General features: G+C 35.4%; 1 protein-coding gene across 3 annotated transcripts in view; it reads left to right on the top strand.

Annotated features, from left to right (window-relative positions):
- The window catches only part of PAFAH1B1 (platelet activating factor acetylhydrolase 1b regulatory subunit 1), a 74,670-nt gene that overhangs the window by 40,455 nt on the left and 13,779 nt on the right, over positions 1–20,436 (top strand). For all 3 annotated transcript variants that reach the window (XM_074189219.1, XM_074189222.1, XM_074189221.1), the window contains exons 2-5: positions 2,835–3,058; positions 17,514–17,598; positions 18,262–18,336; positions 19,331–19,537. In XM_074189219.1, coding sequence (XP_074045320.1) covers positions 3,027–3,058; positions 17,514–17,598; positions 18,262–18,336; positions 19,331–19,537 — 399 coding nt within the window. In that variant the 5' untranslated portion in view covers positions 2,835–3,026. The remainder of the gene's footprint in view (positions 1–2,834; positions 3,059–17,513; positions 17,599–18,261; positions 18,337–19,330; positions 19,538–20,436) is intronic.

Here is a 20,436-nt window from a genome sequence, read left to right on the forward strand (position 1 = left end):
TGTTGCAATACACCCCACCCCAACAGGAAATTTAAGGTTTTTAAAGTATGATTTAATTCACATTCAGAGTTTATCTGTTCTTTTTTCTAGATGTAGAATATTTTTTCATCTTAAGTCCTTTGGTGATGCCTTGGATCATTGTAATTCTGAGAATAGCTGGCAAAGTGGATGGAATACTAGGAGTCAGGAAGACTTAACCTTCCTGAGTTCAAACATGACCTTAGATACTTATTAGCTTTGTGACCCTGGGACAATGGCAAACTATTCCACTATCTCTGCCAAGAAAACCCCAAATGGGGTCACAAAGAGTCAGATAAGACTGAAACGATTGAATAATTTTATTGATAATAGTTAAGTTATTAACACTTGATCAATGTAAAGTTTTGATGTTGCTATGCCCAATATCCTCTTGTTTCTGTTCACCTGACTTTGCATCAGTTCATATAAACCTTTCCAGGATTTCATGAAATTGTCTTGATCTTCATTTTTTAAAGCACAGTAAGTTCCATCACAATCTTATACCACAACTTGTTTAGCCATTCCCCAATTGATGGGCATCCCCTCAAGTTCCAATTCTTTGATTCCTTTGGGATACAAAATTTGTAATAGTATTGTGGAGTAGGGGCAGCTAGGTGGCACAGTGGATAGAGCACCGGCCCTGGAGTCAGGAGTACCTGAGATACCGGCCTCAGATACTTAATAATTACCTAGCTGTGTGGCCTTGGGCAAGCCACTTAACCCCATTTGCCTTGCAAAAAAACCTAAAAAAAAAATAGTATTGTGGAGTAAAGAGTACACGTGGTTTTTTAGCTTTATAAACATATATATATATATATATATGATTGAATTAGTTCACAACTCCCACTATCAATGCATTTGTCCACATTTTCCCACATACCCTCCAATGTTTATCATTTTCACTAATCTGATAGGAGTGAATAAGTGCCTCAGAATTTTTATTTGCATTTCTCTAATCTAGTCACTAGACTTCAGTTTTTCAATATGACTTTAGATAGTTCTGATTTCTTCTTCTGAAAAATGACTTATATTTTTAAAAATTTGACTTAGTTCAGAGATACTTGCTGCAAAATTCCCCCCCACTTTTCTGCTTTCCTTCTATCTTGGTGTTGATTTTGTGCAAAATCTTTTAAATTTAATGTAGCCATAATTATATAGCTTGAATCTCACAGTATTCTTTATTTTGGTCACAAATTATTCCGTAATAAATGAGTTTGATTGTTCCATGCTCCTCCTGCAGTCATTTTGACTTTATCTTTGTATACTCTAGAAGATGTTGGTCTATATATCTAGTTTCTGCTAAATTGCTTTTCAGTTTTCCCTGTAATTTTTCTCATATTTTGAGGTCTTATTCCAAAATCTTGGATCTTTGGGTTTATGACACACCAGATTGCTATGGTCATTTACTATTGTGTATTGTGTCCCCTGATCCTCTGCTCTTGTTATTTAGCCAGAATCAGATTGCTTTGGTTTCACAGTTTTGAGATGTGATACTGCTTTTGCCACCTTTCATTTTTTTCCATTCATTTCACTTGATAATTCTTGACCTTTTCTTCTTCAAGATGAATTTTATATTTTTTCTAGTTCTTTAAAATAATGTTTTGGTATTATTGGTATTGTACTGAACAAGTAAATTATTTTAGATAAAATTGTCATTTTCTTTACAATGTTGGGTAGAATTGCCATTTAATTACCTTAGCTCAGTCTATCCACAAGTAATTGATATTTCTTCAGTTATTTAGATCTGACTTTGCGTGTAAAAGTGTTTTATAATTGTATTCATATAGTTCCTGGTTTATCTTGGCAGGTGAACTAAAATAATTTTTAGATTGTTTGAAATTATTTTAAATGGAATTTCTCTTTCTATCTTTTGCTGCTGGACTTTGTTGGTAATAATGTAAATGTTGGTAGCTTATGTATTTATTTTAATTTTTGCTAATGTTATTTCAGCTTGTTTTTTAATTGATTCTCTGGGATGCTCTAAATATACCATTTATATATTATCTCAAAGAATTAAAGCTTTTGTTTCCTCATTGCCTATTCCAATTCCTTCAGTTTATTTTTCTTGTTATAGCTAGCATTTCTAGTATCAAATATTGAATAATAGTGGTCATAATGGGCATCCTTGTCACCCCTGATCTGATTGGGAAGACATCCCCATTACATATAATATTCTTATCTGTTCTTAATGTGTACTTAAAAGATTAAATCACAGAATTTCAGAATTATAAATGACAACTATTATGCAGTTTAATTTCATTGACAATTGAGGAAACTGAAAATGAAGCTTAAAGAATATGATGTTTGACTGATTTTATCTATTTTGAAGTCACTTTTCAGTCATGCCTGACTTTTCATAATCTTATTTGGAATTTTCTTAGCAAAGACACTGGAAGGGTTTGCCATTTCTTTTTTTTTTACCTCATTTTTACAGATGAGGAAATGAGGCAAACAAGATGAAGTGACTTGTCCAGAGTCACTTGGCTGGTAAGTGTCTGAGGCCAGATTTGAATTCAAATGAGTCTTTCTGACTCTAGGCCAGGCACTTTATCCACTGTGACATCTAGTTGCCCCTGAAATCATCAATATAGGTAAAAAAAAAAAGTAGATTTCTTTCCTGTTTATGGTCCTACCATATCCTTGTCTGTGGTAGAATGAAGGAGGTTAAAGACTATTATAGTCTGGAGAGACCACACATTACAAATTGAAACATTTAAAATTGGAACCAATATGTCAAGGAGGCAGTATGAGTAATAGTATCAAATGAAGTGAAATACTGCTTTGACCTAAAATGTGTTTTTCCCTTTTCCTTTTAGGTGTAATGAATCTTCCTTGTTGAATGTCTCCTGGTTACCTCTTGGATCTCATCTGTGAAGAACTATTTTTCTAATAGTGGACGCCACTCTGTGGCATATTTGATTGCCGATTCAGGGATTGTAAAGCTTTCTGATTTCCTGAAGAAGGGAGGCAGTTGCTGCTGTATCAGAAAACTTGATACCACCGCCACAATGGTGCTGTCACAGAGACAACGAGACGAACTGTAAGTTACATTTGGACTTTCAAAATCAAACATCTCCATATTATTTTGTAAGAGGCAAAATAAAATAGAATGTATATGTAACTATTCAAAAACATCATTGGTTTCAAATGTTGTACAGGAAGCACTAGCATGAATTTAGTTAATAATAATGGAATGGTTTGTAAATCTTGATAAAAATCTAGCTTATAAGTTTGAACCTTTGTTATGAACTTTATATATGGATGTTTATAATTAAAATGTTAACAAGTTAATGTCATTAATAGCATAGTTAAGTAACTTGAGTTTTTTAATCCCAAATCTTCATTAGATTATTTAATTTGTAATAATTTCTCCTCAAAATGCTTTAATGTTTTATATGATTCATCTTTTATCTGTTGTTGATAATAATGAAAATAGAAAGTGATTTCACTGCTTTTGACAGTTCTCATTCTTAATGATTCTTTTGGGTAGATAGAGCAGTTTGGACCAATGTACAAAAGGTCTTTTCTCCCCATCCCTCCTGTTTCTTTTTTTTCCTTGAAGCTGTGCTTAGGTGGTATATACCCCTTAACTGTTAAGAAGTAATTATATATTCTCACAATGATGGATCCAAGAATTAAGTATAAAGGGGGGAGATAGAGATTTGGGGGATTCTTAAGTTAATATAGACACAGTCACTCATTGGTCAGATACTGATTATTTATCAGGGGAACTTAATGATTACCATATTTCATCAGTGAGAAAATTAAGGATCACTGAATTTTATATCTGGTGGTGTTTAATTATTCTAATTTAAGCTAGTCTAAAATAATTTCCTAATTTATAAACAGATTCAAGGAGAGTACAATTCATGAGATTAGTTGCTTGGTAGTTGTACCATTTTAGGAAGACCACAATTCCGTAGTGAGAAAAGTAACCAAAGATACTTTTGGTTTTATTTAATTTTTATTTTTAATAATTTCTTGGTCATGCAGAGATCATACTATTTTGTTCCTTGTTAAAATCACATCTTCTGGATACCCTTGTTATAGTCCAATTAGGGATGAAAATAAATGGACATTGTTTCTGGCGTTAATTATTTCTTCAAATGTTCTTCAAATGCCAAAAATCCTATCCCTCAAGAAGCCTACATTTTCTAAGCTCATCACAAGTTATGTTTTAGGGATTTGCCATATTAGAAGCCACCTAAGATTTACAAGTGGTAGGTATACTGCCAAATTTGTACTTCTAAATACAAAATTTGAAGTTAGTTGAGTTTTGTATAAAGAACACAATACAGTCCATTGAGGAATAATCATTCGGCTCTGTACTTGAAGGAGCATGTTAATTTTAAAGGTCAATTGAAATAATTTCCGGGAACTTATTCCTAATGTCCTAATGGGTTGTTATTCTTTGGTGACCTCAACTTTCAAGAAAAAAAATTTTAAATATTATCTTGAGCATATGAATATCATTGTGAAGATCCTTAAATAGTATTTTTCATACAATAATTTCGTAACTCCTATTCTAATGTATTCTGACTGAAATTAGGACCAGTAGTTTTTATTGAAAGTACTTTTAGATGTATGCATATATATGGGGCTATTTTTGTTGATCTGTGGTAGACTTAATTTAAAACATAATTATCTAACAAAAAGTCTAATTTTTTGTTTGATGTTGTATAATAGAACTTGGCTTCTAGAGTCAAGGAAGTTCATAAGAATATTGATCATTTTTGGTCAAAATTTTTTGTTTTAAAATATCAAAAACATTTAGATTTCATAGTGTTTTGACAGAAGCAAAAGTTGGTCAACGTAAAGCATTAACTATTAGTTGGAGAATCTGTTGTAATGTCTATTTTTATTCACTTTTGTTTTGCTTTTTTTGGTTTTCTGAGTGGAAGTGATAAAAGGACAGGTTGCTAAGTGTTTTCTTGTCATGGAATAGCTTTTTCTTCTCATTCCTAGGCAAGATGGTAATTTCATTGGAATTAAAAACCAGCAAGGTTATCAGTGGGTAGAACTCAGTTTTCAGAATCAGGAGCACCTGGGCAAGTCACTTAATTTCTTTTGGCCTCAATTTCCTCATCTGTAAAACAAGATGGGTAACAAGATGGGTTGAGCTCAATGATCTCTAAGGTTGCTTCTAGCACTAAAATGTAGTAAATATTTAGAAGTTACTTGTTACTAGTAAGTTATTCCAAAAGTAAATCTTAGCAACCCAGTTATGGTTTCAACACCTGCTTTTTAATCTAGCAAGGACTGGTTTTTAATTTTCTTGAGGATAATAAACAGATAACATTTTAAAGTTGCAAAGCAGGATTTGCCTATGGCAGGCATTATTTATGACTATAAAGAAGACAAAAAGGCCTAGGTAGATGTGGAAGACTTGGCTGAGATTACTTGATCCAGCTCATCTTGTTTCTTAGCCTGCTATCCCTCAAATGGACTCAGCAGCTAAGAGGTGAAGTAGATGACAGCATTCTGGGGCTGGAGATTTGATCACAGACACTTTATAACACTGTGACCCTGGTGAATCACTTAAGCCTTGTCTACCTGTTTGTTCATCTGTAAAATGAGGGTAATGTTAACACCTCCCTTCTAGGGATGTTGTGAGATTCCAATAAGATTATATTTGTAAAACATTGACACAAAGTAGGTACTATATGAGGTAGAATGATGAGAGCTGTCTCTGTATGGGATAGGGAGGAATTTCTAGAAACCATATTGCTCAAAAATAGTCTGTATAGATAGTACCTTGACTCTTAGACTTCTTCTGTGTCTAACTGGTTTCTATATGATATGTGGGCTTACTGTTAAGACTTTTGTGGCCAGGCTAGGGAGCTATCAGTTGCCAACTAGGTAAACTTTGCAATAGAAAGTAGCTTATTGTTCATGTGAAGAATTCTTAGAAGCTCTTAAGCATTTTCAAACAAATAGTAATTTTGCAATCTAAATGATGAGACAGATGGCTATGCTGGGTTACTGTCCTCATAGGTTTACACATACACGGTCATCAATTAGCAGGCCTGCTCTGCCACTAGATGAATGGCAGTGAATGGACTGACCAGGGATGTTTCTCAAACTAAAAATCTGTGTGTGGGGGGGAGGCTGCCCCCCCCCCTTAACCCCCCCCCCCCCCATCTAACACATGCATACATTGGTCAAACCCTTCCCAGGGCTTGAACTTGATTTTGTTTCCGACTTGATTTTCTCATCCACCTGATAGTTTCACCTTCCATTCGTCATCATCATAGTCTATCTGCTAGGGGTTGTATGTAGAAGAATTAAAAGGAAGGACAGATCTCACATTTTCTGTACATTTGGTTCTAGTTTAATTTTAATAATACTTCATTCATATAGTTGGGGGGTTTTTTTTGTTTTTTTTTTTAGGTTTTTGCAAGGCAAATGGGATGTGTGCCCAAGGCCACGCAGCTAAGTAATTATTAAGTGTCTGAGACCGGATTTGAACCCAGGTACTCCTGACTCCAGGGCCGGTGCTCTATCCACTACGCCACCTAGCCACCCCCTGGCTAATGATATGCTTCAAATTAAAACATTATTTAAAAGACAAACATAGGGGTGGCTAGGTGGCGTAGTGGATAGAGCACCGGCCCTGGAGTCAGGAGTACCTGGGTTCAAATCCGGTCTCAGACACTTTAATAATTACCTAGCTGTGTGGCCTTGGGCAAGCCACTTAACTCCACTTGCCTTGCAAAAACCTAAAAAAAAAAAAATGAAAAATAAAAGACAGACATAGTTGGTAGTGTTAGGTATAAAATATTTCATGAAGTAGAAGGCATAGATTAACAGTAAAGGCATGAATGAGCAAGTTGTATCTAGTAGGTTAGATTAGTTAGAATGTAAAAGTTTTGGTAAAGTGTACATCAGGCCTGGCAATGCAAATTTATGCAGCCTGCTGTAGGTTTATTAAATACTTTAGTAAAAGAAACTGTAGAGCTTTCACTAAAATGGCAAATCAAAATATATTGTCTTCTGTTTCAATAAAAACTTTTCAAAGTAAAGTTGAACATCCCTAAGGTATATTATAAGAGAGAAGTTGTGACAGATGTTATAGGAACATTTCTTGTTTTTCATAAGATGATTTAGGTTGACCTTCAGTAGGCAAAGTTTGTTTTAATTTCTATCTATCTGAATCAGAAATCCCAGTGTGTATTGTACAGAGGGATAAATGGAACTGGTTGGATTTAGTGTTGTGAAATTTCTTCAATATCATTTAGACCAGTAGTATGAAACTCATATAGATATGGGAACCACTTATCCATACAAAAGGGTCCCTGTGAACTACACATTGACAGTTTTAAGATTTGATATTAACTATGCTTTATTGTATTTTTATTTATTTTCTTAAGTTATTTCCCAATTACTTTTTAATCTGGTTCAGCTGCACTTTGAGAGTATTATAGGCCACATGTGGCCAATAGGATGATTGACACCTCTAACTTAGGACCATCTCTTTCATTTTATAGTAGTAATGTATGAATCTATTTCAAGTTTAAATGTTTTTCTAATACAAGTATTTATTGTTTAAACTTTAGAATCAAAAGGATTGAACACAAGTATTTTAATTTTATAATAATGTTGTCCTTCATTCTCAAAGAAGACCATGACATCAGAGAAATAATGCCATGACGTCTGAGAAATAATGCCATGACACTCCAATGAATTGGATTTGAGCGAGGTGGGCTGTGCTTGAGTCCCCAGCTTCACTTTCTCCTTGGGAGCCATCTGGGTCCAGTGGCCAGATATGAATTGGGACAACTGGAGATGGCTTTGGATGGGAGGCAATCAGGGTTAGGTGACTTACCTTAGGTCACACAGCTAGTAAATATCTGAGATTGGATTTGAACTCTTGTCCTCCTGACTCCAAGGCCAGTGCTTTATCCTGTGCCCTCTGGCTGCCCTAAAGTGTCCCTAGAAATTAAGAAATAGTAATGAAATTATTTTCCAAGTTAAATGAGGGAAGGGGGAGCTTAGTTTTTCTAATTCCTCAATGCTAAACTTGAGCAACTCAGAGGCACAAAGTCAAAACAGTAGCTTTTGAAATTTGGGGGTGGGGTTGCATGGTTTTTATTATTAAGCCTACAAGCAATACATTGATTTCTTTAACATTTAATAATTAATTTTGTGCATGGTACATGGTAGAGTAGTGAGTATGTTCTTTGCGTGATCACTATTAAATAGGATTCCAAATTATTATTAAGTGATGATTTTAATGTCTGACATAACAGACAAAAGGGAATCTTCTGTCACAAACTATTGCTTTTTTATAATATCTTTTAGATCATGGGTGTTCAACCTTTTAGCTCTTCTAGGCCACATTGCCCAACCAAAACATAGTCAAGGGCCATATATATAATTTAATATTTCTGACTACAATGGACTTTGTAGACCTGTTTTAGATGAAAATGGAATATTGTTGATATATGGGTCATTTTAGCACTGTACTTTGAATATAATTGGATCTTTGCATTTACTTTTCTATACCTTCTTATCAAATGTGTCATTCAGATTTTACCATAAATTTTCCATTAAGATTCAGTCAAGAATATGCTTTTGCATTCAATAAATTCCAAAAGTATATGACATGAAATGTGAAGTGAAAAGTATTGTTTGTTGTTCAGTCATTTCAGTCATGGTTCACCCCTTTGTGAACCCATTTGAGGTACTCTTGACAAAGATACTGGAGTGGTTTGCCTTTTCCTGATGGGGAAACGGAGACAAACAGATTGAGTGACTTGCCCAGGGTTACAACAGCTAGTAAGTTGTACGCTAGACTGCAACAATGACTTCTCAGAAGCTCCAAAACCAGTCAGCAATTAAAGAAAGTGTTTATATTTGTAAACTACAAAAACTACCAAAACAAATTAATTTAATTATGTGTAAGGAAGTTTCAAATTGTACATTCTACCATTTTATAAGTTTTACTTTTTAGATTTTAGCCTTTCTTACAAAGTCTTGCAAGGAATTTTTCAAAATTTGCTTATATAGTAAAAACTGGTTCATCTGCTAGACAGACTTATCTTAAAATTTCTTTGTGAGTGATATTGAAATACTATAAAATGCAAAAATGTATTTAATCAGATTATTTGATTAATAAGCAGAATGACCAATCATTCTCTGGTTTGTGGTCTTTAATAGTGTTAAGTGTAAACAGAATGTTATTTTTTTTTTAATTTATAAACACTGGTAAGATTTTGCTGTTATCAATAATAGAAATACATTCCTGGTGGGAGAAATATCTTGCCTTTATTGTTTATATAAAACAACAACAACAACTCACTAGTGTGGAACTTCTCACCATCACTTGTGTCATAATGAAACATAAAGGACATTGCAAAATTGTGAAAATGAGACAGCTTAAATGAGACTCAAGACAGCTTAAAATTTTTTTTGAAATGCAGTTTGGAAAACAAAGGTGAAATAATGAAGTTGTCTAAAGGTAATAAACAGTAGATTGCATTGATTTAATGTTGTCTGTTCTACTTCCAGACTCAGTTCTACCTCTTGTGCGTCAGAGCGCCTACATCTTTGTGCACAGATTGACTAAAACACTTTAAAATGCTTGTTAATTTCCTATTCCGTTTTAAATATTACTGCTCAATTCATAGTGCAAAAAAGTCTCCTTAGAGAAATAGTGCTGTACTTTGTTTCTAGCCTTTTTTCAAAAAAATGACAGAAAAAAATTTCAGCATGCTGAATCATTAATCAACAAACAGTATGCTAAGCATATAATTATAGACAAAGTATTTTGGGGGGAGGGATACACTAGCAACTGGAGAGATTGAGAAGGACTGTGTGGGGGGATGACTTTTGAATTGAAATTTAGAGGAAACTGAGGATTGTAGGAAGCAGAACTGAAAAGGGGAAATAATACTTGAAAAGGTATTGAGATTTATGATGGACTATGATTAGAGAGTGGAGCAGAAGACCAACTTGAATGTAGCAGAGAATGTGTGAAAGGGAATCATAGAGATATATTGGGACCAGACTGAAGGGTTTAAGTCTCAATCAGAGGAGTTTCTTTTTGATCCTAGAGATAATGGGGAATTTATCCAAAGGGAGTAGGGACAGTATTGTTTACATCTATTATGATTTATATATATATATATATATATATATATTTTTTTTTTTTTTTTTTTTTTTTTTTGCAAGGCAGATGGGGTTAAGGTGGCTTGCCCAAGGCCACACAGCTAGGTAATTATTGTCTGAGACGGGATTTGAACTCAGGTGCTCCTGACTCCAGGGCCAGTGCTTTATCTACTGCGCCACCTAGCCGTCCCTTGATGATTATATATTTCTAAATATTTTCTTATTCATTAAATCTTTCTTTGGAACAATGATTAAAAAAACAAAGAAGATAGTTTTAAAGTAAAATCAACTAATAATTCCTATTTATTATGCAGATTCAATATAACAAAATAATTTGCATAGTCTTATCTTTTTAGCCTGACTACATATTATTCCCTATAATATCCATACTTTCCAGTTGCTTTTGAACACTTGTCCCATCTTTGGCCTTTGTACAGACTTTCCCTGGGCTTAAGCTGCTCTTCCTTTTTCCTCCAGTTTAGTCAAAAGTCATTTGAAACTTTTGTCTTTCTGCAAGCCTTAGTACTACCTCCTTCAAGAGGTTTTTTCCTGAGTGCCCCCCTCCCCCCTCCCAGTTGTCATTGACTTATCATCTTCTTGCTATCTTCCAATTATCACTTTGTATTTATTTTGTAAATAACCTATTTCTACTTGTCTGGGAACATGTTTTACCACCCCTTACCCCCATCCCCTATTAAAATACAGACCTGAAGCCAGAAGCTGTCTTATGTGATTGTCTCTTCATCATCTACCACTCCTGGAACATAATCGTGCTTAATAAATACTTTTGGATTGATTAGTCATAATTCTAACCACTGTTAATTTTGTTTTCTGTCATTTTTGGGTTTTTTTTTTTTTTTTTTTTTTGCAAGACAATGGGGTTAAGTGACTTGCCCAAAGTCACAGAGCTAGGTAATTAGTGTCTGAGGCTGGATTTGAGTCCTCTTGACTCCAGGGCTGGTGCTCTATCCAATGCGCCACCTAGCTGCCCCTTCTGTCATTTCTTTAAAAGAAGAGACCAGGATGTGGCATGGTATCTGTAAGGAGATTTTTTTGATGCTTTGGTGACTCTTGGTATCATGGATATAAGACTGAAATGGATGAACTAAAGGCCCGTCTAGTCCAAGTCCTTCATATTAGGAAACTGAGGTTCTAGTAGACAGTAGTTGACTCACTCTAGACCATGTAGGTTAAAAATGTCAAATATAGAATTTGAACTCATGAGCAAGATTAGTTCCACAATTGTAACTTGAGGGAGGGGGTCATTTGCATTAAGATAGGGTCCTATAGGATGACTAAGGAAGAGAGTGGAAAGGGAAGGAGACAGGTTTAAGAATAGATTCAAGTTGTGGGAACAGGAGATGGGCAAATGAGGGAATTAGAAGGGGGTAAATTCTTGGATTAGGTGTTAAGAGTTGGAAGTGACCTCAGACTGATCCAACCCCTTTGTTTTACACTGGAGAGAATTGGTGGCTTGGAGAGGGAAAGCACTTTATTCAGTAGAGGTCACTTAGTTAGGAACAGAGCCAAAATTTGAACCCATGTCCTCTGACCCCAGAGCTAAGACTGTTTCTATTTAATTAAAGAATGAAATGTTTTAGAAATGGGGGGTGGGGGTCACGTAGAAAGGAAGTCAGGTATGAATCAATAGCTAGTGAATCAATACAACAGCAGTCAAGGAAGATGAGGAGTAAGAAAAGACCATTAGAATATAGTCAATGAGATCCTTGGTAAAGGATGAAGAGAGCAGGTTCAGTAATTAAAAGTAGTATATGGAGAGGATTCATTCTTCCTTGTAGTAGTTTTGCAGAGATAGAAGGTTCTGGCTTTGGGCATACAGTATGTTAAAGCAGAGCCTTGGGCTATTACGATATAGGAGAGACTTATGGGAAAGGGAGAGATTGAAGGTGGGAGTCAGATTCAACTTAAAAGAAGGCAGTGACAGGGGTGGCTAGGTGGCGCAGTGGATAAAGCACTGGCCCTGGAGTCAGGCATACTTGGGTTCAAATCTGGTCTCAAACACTTAATAATTACCTAGCTGTGTGGCCTTGGGCAAGCCACTTAACCCCATTTGCCTTGCAAAAACCTTAAAAAAAAAGGCAGTGACAAGGGGAGTTCAGGGGGAAAAGATCATAGATTTAGAGCTAAATTGGACAAATCCAATCCAAACTCTTTATTATACAGATGAGGAAATTGAGACTTTGGAAAGGAAAAGAGTCCCTTTTCCTCAGGGACACCAATATAGGAAGAGAATATAGGTAAGAGATATTTGAGGTCTGGCATCAAGGACAAAAAAGGAAGATCATAGAAGGTGGTCTCAGTTTTTTGGTTTTTGTTTTTTTTTTTTTTAGAGAATAGATGAGACTTATTTTAAAAGCAGAACATTTTAATTTAAATATTAAAAGCATACAAAAGGTAACTTTCTTTAGTTTTAGTCCCCTATAATAAGACACATTTATATAAAACTTGAGTGCTAAGAGAGAAAGGAATATTTTCTGGCTAATTTTTCCTCTGCTAAAATTTCACTGAGAAAAACAAAATGATGAAAAGAGAAATGATTAATGTGACCTAGAATATTATCGTCATGTAGTTTTTATTAAATTCAGGAGCAGAGGGAGAAGAAATTTTCTGTTAAAATAACTTAACATGGAATTTCATGAGTGTAGGCTTCTTTTAACCTTAAGACTGAAGTAATGTCATTATCAGGATTTCTGTCTTTGGTATTCATTCTTTTGCCTTTGCTTAGGAAGCTCGTTGTTGTCAATGCTGCTCCTCAGGGTCAGAGCAGTTGTAGATACAGCACTCAGGGATTTCCCTTTGATCATCACTAGGAATCCTAGTAGCAGAATAGACCTGGAGAAAACTGGAGAGATCAAGTCCAACTCTCTTCTTAGAGATGGAAAAAACTAAGGATTTTGTCCAAAGTCATCATCCAAGATCCCCTCTACTCTGCTGTTCTCTGAGAGAGACAGACAGACAGACAGAGATATTCCAGTTCAAATCCTGTTCCAGCTAATTGTATGACTATAGGGAGTTCCTTACTCTTCATCTGTAAAATGGACTCAAATGACCTTCAAGATTCCTTCCCGCTCTAAATTTATGATGCTGTGAAGCTTACAGATTTGGCTTCTCTAGGAATGATAGTAAGCACCCTAGTACCTTTATGTTGGTTGTTAAATTAATAATGAAAGTAATGTAATATCAGCTAACTTTTATATAATATTCTGTGCCAGGCATTATCATGAGCACTTCAAAGATACCTTATTTTATCTTCACAATAGCCTTAGGAGATAGGTGTGATTATATTCCCATTTTATAGACAAGAAAATGGAGGCAAATGGTACTTAAGTCATCCAGTCAGTGTCTGAGGTCACATTTGAACCCGGGTCTTTATGACTCCAGGTCTTGCCATTCTCTTCACTGTACCAACTAGTTCTCCAGTTTGATGAAAAATGAATGATTTTAATTAGTGCTTTATATTCTATAATTGTGCCATGCTAGGCTGCTTGGAGATGCAAGAGGTAAGTCAGCCTTGTGCGTTTCCCGATCCTTAGCCTTGACTGTAGCACTGTTTCATATCTCTAATATCAGGTAAATGGCCACCATATCCCCCAACCCTTTCAGCATACATAAGTATTGATTTAATGGTGTTATATGTCCAAGTTAGATTCAATTTGGTCATAAAAGTATTTTCTTTCTATCATCATCATTACGATCTCTTCAGAAACTGCAGTTATAGGTAACTTTGGAGAATCTGAGTTGAACAGAAACCCAGAAACTCTGATCTATAATGTACATTCTATATATAATATATAACCCAGAATAATGTATAAATAGCCTAAGCATCCCTTTATCACTTCTGGGTGACGAGATTATCAGACTACTCAAAAATCTCATATTCTGGGGACCCCACAACTACCTCCTATGGCCTCCTGTTCCACTTGTGAATGACTATCTCTTAAAGAACAGGAAGCTTCTCTAATTTCTACCCAGTATTCCTAGATTTGCCCTTTGGAATCTAGTAGAATAAATCTAATGTAACAATCCTTAAAATACTTGAAGCCCTCTATTCTGTCCCCTAAGTTTTTTTTTCTTCAGCCTAAGCATATCCAATTCACAGAATCACAGATTTTCAGAGTTGGAAGGGACCTCAGTGGCCATCTAGTCCAACCCATACCTGAAAAAGAATTCCCTCTACATCATAACGGACAAGCAGTCTCCAGCCTTTGTTTGAAGACCTCCAATGAGGGGGAAACTCACTACCTATCCAAGGCAGCCCATTCCAGGTAGTGGCCTAGGTATGAAGCTATGTTGTGAATGTAACTCCCTTTACAATTGTTTAAATATTTTATATATCAGATCACATGTGAATTGTCAATCTGAGAATCACGAGTTGTGGGTAATGGTTCTTGACTACAGTAAAACCTTACCTGGGGATTTTAGGCAAGTCAGGCACCTTTTCTGAGCCTGAGTTTTCTCATTTGTCAACTGGAGATGAAAAGAATTCTAGGATAGTAGAGTTGACAGGGACCTCAGAGATCCTCTTCTTGTACGGACATAACTTTTCCTTCCTTCCTTAGAGGATTGCTATAAGGATCAAATAAAAGTTGTGTAGTGGATATGAAAGTGCAGCTACAGAATTGAGGATGGAGATATTTAGTATCTTTAGAGGTAGGAGTTAGATGTTGCCTATTCTCATGACTCTAGTATGTAATTGAGATTTTCTTATTTTTTGTTCAAAGTATTTTTTTTCTGTTTGGAAATTCTGAGATTTGGGGATGGATCTGTTCTGTAGAATTCAGATGAAAATATTTTTGAATTGGAGAAATGATTGTTATGTGCAATCCATAGAGAGTGTAATGTATCTCTACAAATTAAATAACATTTCTTTGATGTATTGAAGTAGGAAGAGAAATATTAAGGCAACAACCTTTTAATAAGTGTTTTAAAGAGAAAATAATACTTTAAACATCAAAGAAAAGTACACACTATAAAACTAACCTTGAAAATGTTTTAGATTTACTTATACTGCCATTACCCCCATCCAAATCATTATTCCTTGATTTCTGGATTATTACAATAATTTATTCCTAATTAGTCACAGTGGTCATTTAGCATACCTTTTACAACCACCAGATTTATCTTTTACAATGCCAAATATACCACAAGAACTTAACCATATTCTTTGAGGAATGGTTAATGGAATTGTTTATGTTTAGATCAGAAGAATAGCAGTTAAGATGAATTGACTCTCATGTCATTTAAAAGGGCTTTTGGGTAGAAGTGTCTTTGAATGTATAAAAATTGCCTTTGATAGCCCTGGGAATTAGTTCATTCCTGTGTATTTAGAGGTATTTAATCAGAGGCTGGATATAATAGAATGAGTTCTTCATTGATTAGGAGATTGTGTCTGATGACCTTGAAAGTTTTAAGTACAACTTTCACAAACATTGTTCATAAAGAAATTGAATGACTTCAAGTCCTAGAAAAATTCTCGAGCCCATATTTCCAAAAATACGATTTAGTGACATGATGTACATGTGAATAAGCTAGATCTGTGCTGGACGTTGTTAAATGGATTTGGAACTGGTGAGTGATGGGAATCAAAAAGATGGTGATTGGTCATAGTCAGCCATGAGGCATGTCTTTGGTATAGAGTCAGAGTCTTTGGGCCTTTATTTGATCTTTGACTTAGATGAAAGTATGAAAAGCATATTAATCAAATTTTGTATGAACAGGAAGGTGACAAGAGTAGTTGTATGCTGAATGACAGAATCAGGATCCAAAAGACCTTGATAGTCTAGAACAGTAGACTGATTTTAATAAAAGTAAAGTTGGGTTCCAGTTATTGTTACATTATTTTAAAATGGGGGGTGGGGCAGCTATAACCAAAGAGCAGCTTGTGTGAAAGTATGGGGATTATTATTGAGCGTCAGTTTAATGAGTCAGCACTGTGATGAAGTAGACAAAAAAACTAATTCTTTCAAAGGCTGCATATTAAAAGAGGCCTAGAGTCTGTAACAAGGAAAGTTAGAATCATACTCTTTCCTGGTTAGATAGGCTTCCCTTTTAGGAAGGCTGTTGTTAAGGACTTTTTTAAGTTAGCCCATCCAGAGAACTGGAGATAATTAGCCCACAGAAGAAAAGTCTCAGTGATAGTGAGAAGTGAACTGTCTTTAGATAGATGGAGGCCAAATTTTGCTTCAATTACAATAAAAAGATCGTTAATGTTGAAAATTATTTAAAGATAGAATGGGTGAGTTTTCTATTACTGGAGGTCTTCAGGATGTACTTTATTGTTAAGGAAAATTTTAGAAGAGATTCTTAGACTGGGTGGCTCCTTGGATCCCTTCCAACTCTGATATTCTAACAAGCTAAATCCTAGCTTCTATCCCTGAATTCTAGTCACCTTGTTCGTAAAGAAGTGGAAGTTAGCCTGTATAACTTCATGGTGGCTATTAGAGCCTAGAAGTGGTGCAAAATGTTGACCTGGAGTTAGGAAGACCTGGTTCAGAATTGGCCTCAGGCACTTCCTAATTGTGTGACTTTGAGCAAGTCACTGAATCTCTGCCTCAGTTTCCACAATTGTAAATTGGGGGTCATAGTAGCACTCACCTCCCAGAGTTATTGTGAGGATCAAATGAGGTAATAATGGTATGCATGTAGCACTCGGGATTCTTAAGAAATACTTATGATTTCATTCTTTCTTTCCTTTTTACCCTGCCCCATAAGGTCTAAAGTTTCTTCTTTAAAATTCTGCAATAAAATAATTGAGGAGGAGGAGGAGGAAGGAAAGGTAGCCTATGTCTTTGGGAAAAGGAGGTTGAGTATTAGGAAAAGTTTTATGATAGAAAAAATGTAATTTGAGCTAGACCTGAAAAAATTGATACAATTTTGATAGGCAAAGATGGAGAGCAGGGAATTCAGAGTAGATGAAAAATCATGGGCATATGGATAGGAAAACATAGGAAAATATTTTTAGAATGGCAAATAGATAATTTAGCTTAAGATGTAGAATTTTGAGAAGAAATATTAGGAGTTAAGGCTGGAAAGGTAGGTATGAGACCCATATTGTAGCAGTCCTTCAGTGTCAGATTGAGCAACATGAACTTTATTCTAAGAAACACAGTGAGAATTTAGAGCTTTTAAGACATTTAGGAAATAAACTGTTAATATGTCACAGCATAGACTGAGTCTCTTAAGCACTATGAAGTTTTTTCCCCCCCCTTTGCAAAATACTGGGTTTTTTTTTTCATTTTAGTAGTTTGGAAACAAGGAAATTTGTAAGAATTGTTTTTAATGTTTATTAAATAGTCTGTAGCAACATTAAATACTTCAAAATAATGATGATGTTTGGTTATTAAATATTTTTGTTTTCATTTTAGAAATCGAGCTATAGCAGATTATCTTCGTTCAAATGGCTATGAAGAGGCATATTCAGTTTTTAAAAAAGAAGCTGAATTAGATATGGTATGTTCTCTTTTCTCACTATGAACTCCATTTATCTTACAGTAAAAGAAGGCCTGCATTCTTTGCAGGCTTTCCCAGTCAGAAACACAGAATGAGGCCCATAAACATCCTTTTGGTGGATGTTAGAATTGGTCCACCCATTCTTGTGGAAAGCAGAAGGACCAGAGCTGCCACTGCTGAAGATAGAAAGACACATCCCAGATAGACAGAGCCTTCATAGCTGTGCTTTGTGTGAGAATAGATTGAAAATAAAGCCAAGGCCCAGTGATAGGGATCAGCCTGCAGCGCACTGCAGTGTGGGGATGTGCCAAGCAAATAGGAGCAAACGTAACAAAGGAAAGTCACCAGAACCTGCAGGGCTCTGTACATAGTGATTGTGCCTGAAATGGGAAGGGCCAAGGCCAGATGGAAAGTTAGAAAGATGGGGCTGAATATAAAGGTGGAGGCCTAAGGGTGTGATGTCCTTTATGCACTGGCCAGGCAGGCTGGACCTATCTGAGCTATCTGCTAGTCTTTGTTTTTTCCTTGTTTGCATTTTTCTAACTGGGAAAGTTCTTTGAGTCAGGGGAAGGAATGTGTTTGGGAAGGAAGCCTAGGGCAAGGCAAAGCAAAGAGAAGCAAAAGGAAGGTTTTTTTAAAACCCCCCTTTTTTCTTCCCTTCAGAATGAAGAGTTAGACAAGAAATATGCTGGCCTTTTGGAAAAAAAATGGACATCAGTTATCAGATTACAAAAGAAGGTAACTTTTCTGAATTTGTCAGAAAAAAAATTCTGTGTTTGTTATCTGCAGTCATTAGAAATGTCTTAATTTAACAGATTTATAAAAAATAAAATAAAAAAATAAAGTTTAAAAAACCTAAAGAAAAAATTTTTTTAACAGGTTTATGTGCCTTATTCTCTCCTTGAAAAGATGACTATCCTTTTCTTTGACTTAGGGATGTGCCCTAATATATTGTACTTCTAAATCCTATCATGAATGCTGGTCCTTTTGAGTGTGTAAATCAAGTTTTTTCTTGAAGTTCTAAAAACATTTAATCAAAAATGTACTTGACAGACTTTTGTCTTCCTGTGATACTCTGTCCATAATATATAGATTGAATGGGACCCTGATTTGAAAGGGTGAGAACATAGCAGTGATGCAGAGCTAGGTTGAGAAGGGAGGGGGAAAGGCATCCTTGGAACAAAGATATTCAATAAAACCACTATCTGATGTAAATAAGGAAAGAGGGAGTGTGGAGGAATTATCAGGGAACTGGAATCAGCATTGCTCTTGCTTAGAGAGGCCCCAAGACTTCTGCATCTTGGCCAACATGTCAGAGAGGATGTCATGTTTGAGAAGAAAGGAAACTGAATTCCTTTCTGAATCTGAGATAGGTAATGTGTATAGTTGTATGGAAAATTAGACTTTCATCATATTGGGGATTTGATCACAAGACTTAAGGGATTTTTTGGGGGGGGAATAGAGAAAAATAAGTTTTAGGTTAACTATGGAAAGAAAAGTTTTGTATATAAACAGTTGAATTTTTACAAATACCCTGGTCATTGATAGAAGGGCTGAAAAACAAAATGCACTTAGTACAAGAGCTGTCAACCAAAAACAGTTCTTATGTATTTGCTGAGTTGTATGTATCTGTAGCCATTAAGTGTTTTTTTTTTTCAGATGTTGAATGATAGTTTTAAAATTCAACTTAATTTAAACAAATCTGGAAATAACTCTTCTGTTTCATTTCAAGGTTATGGAATTAGAATCAAAGCTAAATGAAGCAAAGGAAGAATTTACGTCAGGTGGACCTCTTGGTCAGAAACGAGACCCAAAAGAATGGATTCCTCGACCTCCAGAAAAGTACTCATTGAGTGGACATAGGAGTCCGGTCACTCGTGTCATTTTTCACCCAGTTTTCAGTGTTATGGTCTCTGCTTCTGAGGATGCTACAATAAAGGTAAGTGGGGTTTTTTCCCCTTCATTTTGTTTTTTTTGGGGGGGGTCTTATTTGTTGTTTTGGGGGGGTTGATTATTTTTAAGAGCTCAGTACCCACTTGGGACAGGATTTAGAAATGAGGGGGAGGGAAAGATGCTCTGTTAAATTTTTGTAACTGGGTAAGTGGATCAGAATCTGAAACCAGAAAAGTTCTTATTCTTCAGGCATTGTGTTTTCATGACAGTCTAGAGTCCAGGTTCCTTCTCTATAAAATCTGGGATTCAGGTGTTTTTGACTTCTCAGCACACCTATAAGGCAGGACACTGAGAAGTTCACATAGTCTGTAATAGGTGGTTCTAGAATCTAGACAGTGGTGAATGTTTGCTAGGAACATTTAATAATTGGCCCTTCAAGCTTAGTAAATTTAAGCAGTCGCTAAAATAAAGAATCCAGTCCTGATTTTGTACCATTTGCTGCTTTTCAGTGATCATATGTTCACATTATAAATTTAGTTAATTGGCTTTCAAGAGCCGGTTTGAACTAGCTGTGCTTGAAAAAGTTTCTAGTCATGGAGAGAAGGGGAAGCTAATGAAAAGGGTATATGAAAATATTACTAGACTAATATGCCTTTAAATAACATGTTATTTACTCTGTATCTCAAGTTTTCTCATCTGTCAGATAGGGAATAATAATGGAAAAAAAATGTTTTTTTTTTTTTAATTAAAAGGACCTCAGTAGAAGTCAGGAGACTTGGATGTTCATTTGTTTCATGGACACTCCACACTTTTGCAAGCCCAAATGAGCTCTCCAAACTTCTCACCCCAAATTTTCCCACCTTTAAAATGGAGGGGAGGGCTAAATGGTTTTAACATGGTTTAGAAATCTTAAATATGGTTGTTGTTGAAATTGTTAGCAAATCA

This window comes from Macrotis lagotis, chromosome 5 (assembly GCF_037893015.1).
Source record: "Macrotis lagotis isolate mMagLag1 chromosome 5, bilby.v1.9.chrom.fasta, whole genome shotgun sequence".
Taxonomy (NCBI): Eukaryota; Metazoa; Chordata; class Mammalia; order Peramelemorphia; family Peramelidae; genus Macrotis; species Macrotis lagotis.